Genomic DNA, 13,789 nt, shown 5'->3' with positions numbered 1-13,789 from the left:
CGCATTAATCGACCAACAGTAGCCCAGATAGACTAGATGGATTAGACCTGTGATCACTTTAGGAGGGCTGGTGACTCTGTGAATAATAAGAGCTATCTGGAAATTTGAACTATGTACAAGGAGGGGTGGAAAAAGGGAATAGGAAGTACAGTAGGTAGCTCTGAAATGTGGGTATTAGGAGACATGAAGGTAGAAATGCATATAAGGGGAGGGGATTCTATCCCCAAATTCACAAACGGTATCTGGTAATCATTAAATATTTGATCCTCATTCTTCACCTCACCTTCCTTGCTTAAAACTCCATCATTCACTTTAAAAAGAGGTTCATATGAGCAGGGAAATGAGACTACAGCCATAAAACTTTATTGTATATTTTGATACAAAATGAAGTCTTTCTATATTAAAAAAACATCATTTTAAAATCAAATGCAAAAATATTTTTAGACCTAAATATTCTTTTTCAATATCTGAGCTGAGAAATAGGATTTTTTTTTTAATGGCATATAACTTGTTCATCACTATCACAAAGAAAACCTTAAATATGTTAAGTTGTTGTTGACATTTAATTTTATTCTGCTAAAACTGATCTCTATTTCTTGGGTAAACATCGGAATTGGTAATACGGAGTCCTAGCGCAGGCCAAGCCTGGAAGACACGGGCAGGTATGATGCATTCTCTTCCCCCAAAATGGAACCTGGAGGAAAAAAAAAGAACACCTTCATATTAAAAACAAGTAAATAAATAACATTCCCTTTTGGAAACTTGGCCTTTTAACAACATGTCAAACAACTGCAGACTAATCAGAGAGGAGGTATATTTATTGGAATGACATTTAACTAGTAGTGTTGAGCAACTGTCATAAATATAAAAGCTGGGACTGTGCACGGCAAAGAGAAGGAAGTAGTTTTCCAGAACAAAAGACTTTGAAGTCCTATTGGTCTTCAAAAAAGCATCTCTACTAAAATTTTATCAAGTACCAAATGTAAGATGAAGATATAAATACAAGACAGGAGTCCAAACAATGAGGTTCTGGAATGTCATCAGTTCACCAGCATCAGATCACATTTTTGTTGGGCAAGACAGGTGAGAATGGAAGGCAACAGGATATCTAGACTGCTACTTCATGGTAAATTGAAACAGGGAAGTGAAAATACCATCATCATCATCATCATCATATGGTATACAAAATGAATTTTAGCAGTAAATACACGAGTGTTTAGAACAGAGGCAGAAACGAAAATAGTCCCAGGCACAGAGGGACTATTAAAGTATAGAAAGGGGCAATCTTTACTGAGATGCACACACTGTGGAACTGTGGAAGGGATTGTTGGTCTTGTCAGGTGCACACACCCATACACACACACACACACACACACACAAATCTCACCATCAATAGTGTCATTTTCAAACTTTCTCTTTTGCTCTCTATGTCCAACTTCAACACAATTGTTCGTTATAGAGTTTACAAATAGCATGGAAATTTAGGATCAGAAGAGAAACAAAAATAGGAGAAAAATCATAAAAAAGGACATTTAAAAAATACAAAATTCAATTTCTTGAAACCTGAGAACCATACCAACAGCATCGCTTATATTGGCCTGAAAAGAAAAATGATACCGTAGTGTTTGTTACACTTTTCTCTAACAATTTTGGTATTTGTTAAGCCCTCATCAGGTGCCTAAGCACTGAGATCAATATAAACTAATCAAGTCAGACAGTCTCTGTCCCACCTGGGGTTCACAGTTCTGGGGAGGGAGAACAGAAATGTAATCCCCATTTTACAGATGAGGAAACTGAGGCACAGCGAATTTAAGTGACTGGCCCAAGGTCACACAGCAGCAGGTGGCAGAGCTGGGATTAGAACCCAAATCCTGATTCACTGGCCTGTGCTCTTTCCACTAGGCCATTCTGCTACCCTGTGTTTTTCCCTCACTATCTCCTTATCACTCTCATTTTGTAAGCTCCTTGTGGGCAGGTAACATGTCTACCTACTCTGCTCTCTTGTACTCTCTCAAGTGCCAACTCCCATTTCCCAAACTGAGCTCCTTATCTTCCCTCCCAAACCCTGTCCTCTCCCTGACTTCCCCGTCACTGTGGACGGCACGACCATCCTTCCCGTCTCACAAACCCGCAACCTTGGTGTCACCCTTGACTCAGCTCTCTCATTCACCCCACACATCCAATCCGTCACCAACACCTGCTGGTCTCACCTTTACAATATCGCCAAGATATGCCCTTTCCTCTCCATCCAAACGGCTATCGTGCTGGTACAAGCTCTCATAATATCCCCACTGGATCGTTGTGTCAGCCTTCTCTCTGATCTCCCTTCCTCCTGTCTCTCCCCACTCCAGTCTATTCTTCATTCCGCTTCCCGGATCATCTCCCTACAGAAACGCTCTGGGCATGCCACTCCCCTCCTTAAAAACCTTCAGTGGTTGCCTACCAACCTCGTTATATCCCGGCTAGACTACTGTGTCAGCCTTCTCTCTGACCTCCCTTCCTCCTCTCTCGCCCCGCTCCGGTCTATTCTTCACTCCGCTGCCCGGCTCATCTTCCTGCAGAAACGATCTGGGCATGTCACTCCCCTTCTTAAAAACCTCCAGTGGTTGTCTATCGACCTCCGCTCCAAACAAAAACTCCTCACTCTAGGCTTCAAGGCTCTCCATCACCTTGCCCCTTCTTACCTCTCCTCCCTTCTCTCTTTCTACCGCCCACCCCGCACGCTCCGCTCCTCTGCCGCCCACCTCCTCACCGTCCCTCGGTCTCGCCTATCCCGCCGTCGACCCCCGGGTCACGTCCTCCCGCGGTCCCGGAACGCCCTCCCTCCTCACCTCCGCCAAACTGATTCTCTTTCCCTCTTCAAAACCTTACTTAAAAATCACCTCCTCCAAGAGGCGTTCCCAGACTGAGCTCCTCTTCCCCCTCTACTCCCTCTGCCATCCCCCCTTTACCTCTCCTCAGCTAAAGCCTCATTTTCCCCTTTTCCCTCTGCTCCTCCACCTCTCCCTTCCCATCCCCACAGCACTGTACTCGTCCGCTCGACTGTATATATTTTCGTTACCCTATTTATTTTGTTAATGAATTGTACATCGCCTCGATTCTATTTAGTTGCCATTGTTTTTACGAGATGTTCTTCCCCTTGACGCTGTTTAGTGCCATTGTTCTTGTCTGTCCGTCTCCCCCGATTAGACTGTAAGCCCGTCAAACGGCAGGGACCGTCTCTATCTGTTGCCGACTTGTTCATCCCAAGCGCTTAGTACAGTGCTCTGCACATAGTAAGCGCTCAATAAATACTATTGAATGAATGAACCTTCGCATGAAACAAAAACTCCTCACTCTGGGCTTCAAGGCTCTCCATCACCTTGCCCCCTCCTACCTCACCTCCCTTCTCTCTTTCTACTGCCCATCCCATACACTCCACTCCTCTGCCACTCACCTCCTCACTGTCCCCCGTTCTCGCCTATCCCACCGTCAACCCCTGGACCACGTCCTACCTCTGTCCTGGAATGCCCTCCCTCCTCACGTCCTCCAAACTAACTCTCTTCCCCTCTTCAAAGCCCTACTGAGAGCTCACCTCCTCCAAGAGGCCTTCCCAGACTGAGCTCCCACCTTTTCCCTCTGCTCCCCCTCCACCCTCTGCTCCGGCGAAACTTCACCTCCCCTCAGCTGAGCCCCCTTTCCCTCTGCTTCCCCTCCCATTTCCACCCCCTTCCCCTCAGCTCTGTGCTCATTTGTATATATTATTTATTTCCCTATTTATTTTGTTAATGAGGCATGCATCCCCTTGATTCTATTTATCGTGATAATGTTGTCTTGTTTTTGTTTCGTTCTGTTTTGCTCTGCCATCTGTCTCCCCAGATTACACTGTGAGCCCGTCATTGGGCAGGGATTATCTTTATCTGTTGCCGAATTGCACATTCCAAGTGCTTAGTACACTGCTCTGCACATAGTAAGTGCTCAATAAATACCACTGAATGAATGGTACATTGCTCTCTGCACACACTAAGTGCTCAATAAATGATGGATTGATTGATTTTGTGCACTGCCTCGATTCTTCCCTAATTCATTCAAGCGTATTTATTGAGCGCTTGCTGTGTGCAGAGCACTGCACTAAGCGTTCGGGAGAGTACAATATAAGAATAAACAGACACATTCCCTTCCCTCAAATTTCAGTCTACAAACAGAGGGGTCTAGTTGATAGAGCACGGGAGTTAGAGGATCTGGGTTCTAATCCCAGCTCTGCCACTTGCCTGCTGTGTGACCTTGGGCCTCAATTTCCTCATCTGTAAAATAGGCTCTAATCCAACTCAGGCTATGAACCCATGTGGGACATATATATCCAACTTGATTATCATACATCAAACCCCAGTCCTTAGTACAGTGCGTGGCACGTCGTAAACGCTTAACAAATACCATAAGTATTTATGTTAAACTCAGCCTACTTCATCTTTCTTTTCTCAGACATTTCTAGAACAGGAAAAGTTGGATGAACTTACCTGGATTTAGGTACAGTTGAACTAGATTATTGTACACATCACCAAATTAGATCACATCCAGACTAATCCACATGACAAGATATTATGCTTCTAGTGAACCCTCTCTGCAGGTTAGCCTGAAGGAATTATGCATTAGAAGGGTAATATCAGTCTCTAGACAAATAGCATCTTGGGCCCCAAAGCCAGTTTAGTTCTATTTTATTTGCTCTCCGGAGGCCTGGCCTATGCTATTTATCTCTCATTCCAAGGATGCTAGAAACATCAGGTATATTTTCTGATTACCCTGGAGGTTCGTCCATTCCTGGGATAGCCCCAGAACCAAATTGGCCCTGTTGTGCTGTTCAGCTTGGTGTCTGGTCAGAAAACGGGCTCATAATGCCAATGGGTTCTCTCCTCCTCTCTCAAAACATGGTCCTAAGTAGCAGGGGGTCAACATGGCCAGAAAATGTGGCATCACCCAAGTACCCCACAGCTCCATCAGGTGGTATCATTGAAATATTGAGAAAGAAGGAAAGTGGCAGCAGCCACTGCATTTGAGGACAGGAAGCTGAGCGGCAGCATTGAGATTGGTTGAGTTAGATGGTGGATGAGATTTCATACCCTTCTAGTGAAAAAAAAATCCTTCTATACTTTCGTTCCTCTCAAAGACTGCCATTGGTCTCGGTAGACAGATTAGGCTATAGATTTGAGGGCTTGTGTTGGGGGCAACTCAGTACCTGCTAATATTAAATCACTGTCAAAATTCTACCACCCCATTTCCACTTCAGCTCGTGCACTCACCAGCCGCTAATCTCATTTTGCCCCTGCTCCATATCCCTTGTGCCTTCTCCCATCTCACTTTTCCTTCTTTGGCTCATCTTGTCTCATCCTCATCCTATCTACCTTTACCTCTTTTCTGGAAGTACTTCAAAGACAGAAGTCTCAGTAGTTTGGGGACTGTTGTTTCCTTGCATTTCTCTTTAGGTTTGTATTCGGTGTCACTGATACAACCTAGAGGAATCATTTTCAGGCCTTCTCTACCTGAAGTATGGTCATTGTGATGAGACTTTAAGGAAAATGGAGCCATACAAAGACATTAAATGAGGTAAAAGCCAGACAGCTACCAAAAAAACTACCAGAACCAATGCCACTAAACTTTCAAATATTTTGAGGTGTACTTGCTAAAGGCTTTAACTTCAAATTTGCTTCTCAGAATAAGAGTCCATTTGTCCGTTTTTGAAATTTAATTTTTTTTTTCCTGATGTGAAGTCTATTCAAGCAAGTGGAGCAAATCCAAAAGAGTGAATGGCTTTCCACTGAGCCAAAATTCAAAATTGAGAATGAGCAATATAAAAGTAAAAAAAAAAGACATAATTACAAACTTTCAAGTAGATGCTTCCAGTTCTCTTTATTTTTAATGGGAAGGAGAATTAGGTGGCTAATGTAAATATAAAAATTCATAAAGTTAGATTACAAATAAAGATTAATTTTCTCCTATGGCTACGAAATACTACTCATAAATTAGTTAAATTAGTTGTTAGTTGAAGCATTCGCATTTCACCTGGCAGGGACTATTGTTAAATTTTACTGTATTCCATTTTTAGGTCTTTTCTCCAGGTAGGTGTTATATTTTCTACTTCACTACATAATTTTCAAACACTAAAGAGTGGAAATCTTCAACCTGTTGAAATTGCTAAAGACCCAAATGTCAAATATGACTGGAAGTTTACTGTGAGAGAAAAAAAATACCTTTAGAGCAAGACATCCAAATGTATTTTTCTAGCCCTTGATTCTTTACTTATGAATTTCAACTCCACTAGTTCTATACTGTTTTCATTATTAGAATAAACGTACTTTTGAAAGACATGGCTGAGTTAATGAAAGATGGAAAGTTTGCAATTTATATATATATACAACTTCTCCTTTTTAGCAGCCTTGTGTTTCTTGTCACTTAGTTAATGCAATCTTCTACATGTAGTGTATACTGCTTATGAAAACAGGATTTTCTTTAAACACAGTGCTTAAAGGTTTCATCCAGCATCAAAATAGGCCTTTAATTTTAAAAGTTAAACTGAATTCTGGACTAATGTTCCAGTCAATCTCTGATGCATTCCAATGTATGAGTTGCTGGTGCTGTAGAAGGTCTTGGCATTTGCTGGAAAATGTTAAACAAACCTCAGCTTACTTTGATAACTAAACTTTTGACCTGGCTATACTAAAAAAAATACAGTCTATCAACAAACTTTATTAACATCTTTTGGAGAAGGAAATCACCTAGTGTCTAAGATAGTAATATCCTGCTTTGATGATTCAATCTAAGTCAGATATTTAGCTAGAAGGTATTTATCTGACTGAGAACTAGCTTATATCTCCAGTGAAACTTTGTTAATGCTTTTAATTCTTCTACTTAAGTTCCAGTATAAAAACTATGAACTTTTTAATTAAAAAAAATCATGAAACCACTTGTTTAATCTAGAATAGAAAGGTGGATAATGCAGTTTTTCCCTTCTGAAATTTTGTACGTTCCAAATGTATCTTATTATTATCATTGTTATTATCATTGTTGTTATTATTACTATCACTACCAATCAAGGGAGTACACTTTGTGGTTCTATAAAAGAACATTTCAAACCTCTGAAATACAATGATGCTACAAGAAACAAAATTGTAAATACGACAAGGGACAACAGTTATAAGAACAAAATCTACTGGGATAGAAAGCAATGACAAATTCATCAATGATGACTCATTTTAATAAGACTAAGAAAGAACCTTATAGCAACATCCAGGCAGTAGTGACACCTTAACCTGCTTATGTACATGGATACATTTGGCTCTAAAATAGATGACTAATAGTTATATGATGGTCATTAAATTCTTAAATATCATTCTGCTGGTTGGAGTCATTTTTTAAGAGGGGGCAATGAAGCTTGCATAGAGCAGGAGTGTTTGGGAAGATAGTTTCACTGTAACGAGAAACATATCTTTATGAAACCATGGAAAAGTTGAAAAGCCAATTTTGTTCTCAGATACTCATGCACAACTCCCATCAATATTATTAAAGCCCTGAGAGCTAAACATTTGCCAACTGGCTAAAGTTACTGCATTAAGTATTTCCTAAGAAGAAATTTACTATGCTCTGTAACCATGGAGTAGAAAAAAGATGGTAAAATGCTTGGCTTTATTAGTTTTAAACCTTAAGCCACATGTGAAAAAGGTTAAGAAACAAAGAGCTAATATAAAAAGAGTAATAATTGAAAATGAGAAAACACAGTTCCTGTTTACTTATAAAAATAACTAACATCTTCCCCAAATGGTAAATTCCAATATTTTGTTGGAATTAAATAATATTTTACTCATCCCAATAATATCAAATAATCATTACTGTTGTCTATAAAAACTCTTTTGACACTAGTTTTTAAAAATTTGTAGTTGGTGCTATATGACATGTTTCCCCACTCCCCCTGAATGTTTTTGGATGATCTAATTTAAAACTGAATAGATTAATCTCTGTTGGGTCCCTTGCAGTTCTTTCCATTAGGATATTACTGATCCTGATCTAGGATTGGTCCAGAATGAGAGTAGAGTGGTTTGTGAAGAAACTGGGTGGCGGGGCCTGGGCAGGCAGAGAGAGAGAGAAGAGTGGAAAAAGTAGGAATGAGAATGACAAGAGAGACTTTCCACTATCTTTTCTTCCTGTGTTCAGTTTGTCAGGTCTATGACTATCAACTTCCGATACCAGAAAGGACTTCTTCACAGGCCTCTGAAGGTCCTCCTACGGTTTGATGGACCTTGAAAGTTATGCCACTGAGTAAGAGTCATCATTAGTATATACCAACTTTACGAGCCAGTGGATGACAGCTGTCTCCCACGTTGCCCAGTGGTGTACACATTCTCAAACTTTGAATCCAGATACTGATGGCACAGCACATACCAACCCCACATTGTGGATCCTTGTCGCAAGCCTGGAGGTCAAAAAATAAATATATACAATTAGGCAAAATAAATCTAGAAACAAAATTCTGTCTTACCAAGAGTCTAAGCCATATTATGTAGCAGTCCTATTAACACATGTAAGATATTTTGCTATTTGTAACTAATCTTTCATTACAAGTACTTAATACAGAAATCAAAGTGCAGATGTCTAGGAAATTATTTCTCCAGTATGCCCCAAATACATGAAATTTAACTCAGTTTTGAGTCTCTAATATTTTCAAAATGGGATTGCCTTTAAACCTGAAGAACTACTCTAAAACATTCTTGCAACCCACAAGACTTTCAGTAATTAAAGAAACTAAAACAAGAGATTTAACTGCAGTGCACATTGGTGCCAAGTTAAAACATGATTTAACATTGTTTAGAAAAGTGGCATGAAAGTTCAAGAAAGTGGTCAAATTTTAATTTTGAATATTTTGAGGCTCCAGTCACACTATGTTGCTTTTCTCACATGATCTAATAATTCAGTTTGCCCGACTTTAAACATTCATCAATTCTTCTAGACAGAAAATGGTCACATTAAAGGCCTTTCTTTTACCAATTAAGAAAATTGTTACTCTAGCTTCATATGATCAAATTGTAAAGAATAAACAGGAAGTTATGGTTTAGAATAAGCATTTAAATACCCAGAAGCAGCTGTGATTTGTCAAATAAGACCAAAAATGTCCTTATTATTTGAGTTGGGAAAATTGGGAAAGTTGAAAAATGTAATCACCATTTGTGAGTCTCCTAACATTAATTTTCTATGGAAAAAAATTAGTACACATTGATGAGGTGCCTCTACATTGGGCCAAAACTCACTTTTAAAACAGCGTCTATGTTGAAGATACAGTTGAAAAATCACAGACTAAAATCCAGTTCCAAATTGCATATTTACAGAACTAGTGTTAACTCTGATGCTTCCAATAGATTCATCTGATCTGTAGCAAATTTATCAAAAAGCTAAATTTCAGTTCATTTAGAACTGAAAGTGAGTTCAGTTCTTTCTAGCATTTGTTCTTCACTTTTAAGGGACCAGCTTTCCAATTTTAGAAGTTATGCGTTGCTCCAATTTGCCGAAAGGGCTATCATTATTTTTCCAAGAATAAAACTTTCATGCAGCGATGATCTGAAATCTGCTCCTGAACCTATCCAACAATATGCTTTCAAACCAATTCTACAATTTCTACTAAATGTAAATTCTCAATATCGATAGTATTTCTTGAGCACTTACCATCGAGCTCTTGCACTAAGTGCTTGGGAGAGACAATGCAACAGAGTTGGTAGACCTGCGCCCTGCCCACAAGAATATTTATTTTCAACATAATCTGAAGTTCTTTCCCCCTAAATCCTTTATTTTCCTTCTTCATTCTTCAGCAAATAATATGGACTCTAACAGAATAATAACCTTATTTTTGAATTCATTCTGAGTGAACAAAAGCTAAACATTTTATAGATATTTGACAAAGATAGATTTCAGTTCATGAAATTTGCTCATAAGGAAATAGGATTTATGAGACATTTGTTTTTCTAATTTTTCTTGACCCATTACTGTGTCACTTAGAAGGATGATGTGGGTGGAAAGGGATTCTTATATCACAATAGGATTTAACTGTCATAGAGTTGCAAGTATTTTTTTAAGTCATTTCCTATGAAATAGCTAAAAATGGCTATATTTCAGTTCAAAATGAGCTATTTTTCAAAGTCCTGAAAATGATCTCTTTCCTCAAATGATCATTGGCTATGTGCTGACAATGGTATCAACTACAGAATTAGATACCATTTCTAGTTTCAGTGGAGATCACAAAGTCCCTGCCAGTACATTATTATTCTTCAGATTACTTGCAATTAATCAATTCTTCAGATTACAGTGCAATTAATTACTTGCAGAATGAACATGTTAAGCAGTGTCTGCCAAATCTACTGTACTGTACTCTCCCAAGAACTTAGTAGAGTGCTCTGCACATATTAAGTGCTCAGTATACACCATTAATGACGATGACGACGGTGATGGTCGGAAAACGTAATTGTATTCAACAAGTGTGTTGTGATACACAATCAGGGTATGATCATTTACAAATATACATCTGTATATTTGGTGAATATGCATTTTCAAAATAAGTAAAGATGCTCAAAAGAAAGCAACAAGATAAATATGAGTAGTTCAATGTATCACACAAAGTAATCAAGTGTCCAGATGAATTATTATATGGTAATGGGCCTCTGTCTCTCCCATCCAGAAAAAAAAAAGCATTGAAAGGATTTTTTTTTAAAGAAGTTTGATTACGTCTACTCAGTTTAAGGGTAACACAAAGGCCAAGAAAGGAAAATAAGTCATGATTCGCAGGAGAAAGCAAGGACAATTCAGCTCAATCTGCATTTCCCTCTGCTTGATCGAAACTTCCTACAGGGAATGTAAGCGTAAAAACAAAACTTGGAGAGTGAGAAGCCTACCAAGTCACTGCCCCACTTACGAACGTCTCCCACCGCGTGTCAATGGGAAACCCGGGCCAGAGCACTGTCTCTCCCACTAGGATCTGTCGGTGTCGCGTGGGAAATGACAACCGTCCCTCATTTCGAACCCACCGTCCAGCCTTGCCAAGGAGTGAGCCCTTTCCTCCTCCATAACGGCCCGAAGCGGGGCTCGGGCTTCCAGAACGCGGCGAACCCTTTAGCAGAAGACGTTCCCCGGAGGGCGGTACCTCGGTCAGCGGCGCTGACCAAAATCTTCTTTCCCCACCCGAGCTCTCAGGACCCTCGACGGACTGGAAGCCACCCGCCCTCCACTGTAGACTCGTTATGGGCAGGGAACACGTCCACTAATTCCGTGGCGTGGCACTCTCCCCAGCGCTTAGTCCAGTGCTCCACCCAGCGTGAGCGCTGGAGAAATCCGCCCGATCGATCGATTGATGGAGAGCCCCTCCGGCCCAGCGGGGCGAAGAGCCCAACCGGTCTCCTCCGGGCGAAAGGCGGGGAACGAAGGCGGTGGCCGCGGCGGGGCGGGACAGGGGTGTTTTTTCCTCCCGGCCGCCCCGTCCCCGTCCTCTCTGGGCTGTCCCGGGAGCTGGGACCGGCACAGGTGCGGTCGTGGAAACTCTTACCCCCGTAATGACGGCGGAGTCCCCCGCGGGCAGAAAGAGCAGCAGCCCGAGCAGCAGAAACAGCGGGGTTCTCATAGTTCGCTCGGGCGGCAGCGAGAGTTGAGGAGAAAAAGAAAGTGAGAGAGAGAGAAAAGGGGCGGCTGGGGCAGCGAGAGGGGTGTTTGTGTGTGTGTGGGAACCCCAGGTTACCCCACTGAGAAGAAGAGGAGAGGAGAGAAGCTGGGGCGGCTCCCTGGAGCATCCCCAGCTGTTATAAAGCTCGTGGAGCCGCTATTCAAACCGTATTATGAGTCACTCGCCCGCTAGGCAACACGTGCAACACACACACACACACACACACACACACACACACACACAACTCCCCCCTCCCCCGCCCCCGGCACAAGGTGCTCCCTTTAAAAACAGCTTTCTTCCCATCTAAGGCTTAATAAATGCAAATCCGAAAAGCCCTCGAAATGCTCCAATTCATTTCCTCTATTCCCCGTGTCTCACTCTTTTCTCCTGACCCCTCGGCCCTCTTTATTCTAAAAGTCCTCTTGCTCTCCTCTGCTTTCGGCCAATCAATCAAATTTACTGAGTGCTTACTGTGTGCAGGTCACTGTGCTAAGCGCGTGAGGGACTACAATAGAACCGAGTTGGTAGGCACGTTCCCTGCCCACAACCAGATTACAGTTTAGAGGGGGAGAAGGTAATGGAGGCAGAGAGAAGGGTCACACAGCAGACAAATGGAAGATTAGGGATTAGAACCCAGGTCCTCTGACTCTCGGGACCGTGCTCTTTCCACTGGACCATGCTGCCTTTCTCCTATTCATACTCTCGGTTACTGTATGAAATACTCAATTACTGCATTGATAAATGGGTGCATTTATCCCTTTCTTACATCTACTTTCTTTTTCTTTCTCACATGCCCAGTTGGACTTCTTCACTCTTGTTCGGGATTCCTCAAATGTTGTGATTTCCAGAGTGAATTTCCTGAAGGTGAGATACCTCTTTGAAAGCACCCAAAAGGACCGGACTATCCTAAAGATAAACAGAAAATCTGGGGGCCTTGCAAAATTGAGTCACAAGTGGTCTTCTCAAGGCCCTGGGAGATGGTTTCTTCTCTAAGTTCTAAGTTGATTTTCTTTGGGTTTTTTTCCCCTCTTTTTCTTAATCTAGAAAATAAATAGAACAAGGTGATATGACCTGTTGCATTTTAATGCACACTTTAGCTTATCGCTTATTCTATTTTCTAAATTTTCCCTTCTTGATGAACAGGATTTCAAATACATATGAAAAGCAATTTGTAGCTCTTATTTATTTGAAATCTTGGTTCAATTCTGGTCAAACTCTATCGTCTATATCATGTTCTCTGGTGTCAGACTGATTAGCAGTACTATATACCTCTTTCTGCTCCTTTAAAACTCAGCCATTGGAAAGACTTCAGGCCAAGATAGTACAGCCATAAGTTTTGAGTCAAAGCTGTGAAAAAGCCATTAATATCCTAGAAAAGATGAAAGCAGAGGCAAGTGACAGAGTAGTAGAAAAGGAAATTTTCCATCCTCGATGCCAAGGCAAGTACGGGAAGGAGACAGTGTAAGTGCCAAACACATCCAACATGCATTTTAGCATTCCTGGAACTTGAAATTTGTGTACTTCATGTTTACTATTGTAGAGTGTTTGCAATTGCCCAGTCTTTACTGAAATTACAAGATTTAATGTAATGCTGGCCCTACTAAAGCAAACAAAACTTGACTTACATTTTAAACGAAGTAGAGGGATCAGTAAGTCATTTTAACCTCTTTTTTCTGACCCATCTATCCATCTCATTTGATGTTAAAGATGAAAAAGGTATATTCACACTAAAAAATTACAACAGAACAGTATCAGGAGAGAATATTAGTTTGGCAGATTAGAAATGGGAAACTTTCTGGCATAGGAAGCACCAGGTTTTTTTCTCATTAACGAGGAAGATGATAAACACACCCATTAGAGGCTCAAACAGTCAACCAAAAGGGAGAGCCTAGTAATGACCAAGGGTAGGAAAAAATGAAGTGGAGGAAGATTTTTTTTTTTAAAGGTCTTCCCTCAGCCACATCCTTACAGCTGTTGTTGAGGACTCTAGCTTCAACATCAACATTATTAGGGAATTTCACCCTATTAACTATTTAATAACAAATTTGGGGTCCAAAGTCAACTGTTGCAGGATTTTATTGGGGAAGAGTTAATGTTTTCACGTGGAGATGAGCTTAGAGAAGT

At 40.9% G+C, this 13,789-nt stretch overlaps 1 protein-coding gene across 1 annotated transcript; it reads right to left on the bottom strand.

Annotated features, from left to right (window-relative positions):
- Positions 1 to 549: 549 nt before the first annotated feature.
- PROK2 (prokineticin 2) lies at positions 550 to 11,626 on the bottom strand. The gene is made up of 3 exons (XM_029052072.2): positions 11,552 to 11,626; positions 8,315 to 8,440; positions 550 to 694 (listed from the first exon to the last, which is right to left on the bottom strand). The coding sequence occupies exons 1-3, from the start codon at positions 11,624 to 11,626 to the stop codon at positions 590 to 592; spliced, it is 306 nt and encodes a 101-aa protein (XP_028907905.1). The 3' UTR covers positions 550 to 589.
- Between the last annotated feature and the right edge of the window lie 2,163 nt (positions 11,627 to 13,789).

Source organism: Ornithorhynchus anatinus, chromosome X1 (genome assembly GCF_004115215.2).
Source record: "Ornithorhynchus anatinus isolate Pmale09 chromosome X1, mOrnAna1.pri.v4, whole genome shotgun sequence".
Lineage (NCBI taxonomy): Eukaryota > Metazoa > Chordata > Mammalia > Monotremata > Ornithorhynchidae > Ornithorhynchus > Ornithorhynchus anatinus.
The sequence above is the reverse complement of the archived record's forward strand: the minus strand, read 5'-3'. Positions and strand labels throughout refer to the sequence as shown.

What these genes read in the sequence shown, in the direction of transcription:
- PROK2 (XM_029052072.2), bottom strand. Translation starts at nt 11,626, where the DNA reads ATGAGAACCCCGCTGTTTCTGCTGCTCGGGCTGCTGCTCTTTCTGCCC. An exon ending in ACTCCGCCGTCATTACGGGG is followed by an intron (nt 8,441 to 11,551) that starts GTAAGAGTTTCC and finishes TTTGACCTCCAG; the next exon opens with GCTTGCGACAAGGATCCACA. An exon ending in GTCATCCACTGGCTCGTAAA is followed by an intron (nt 695 to 8,314) that starts GTTGGTATATAC and finishes TTTTTCCTCCAG; the next exon opens with GTTCCATTTTGGGGGAAGAG.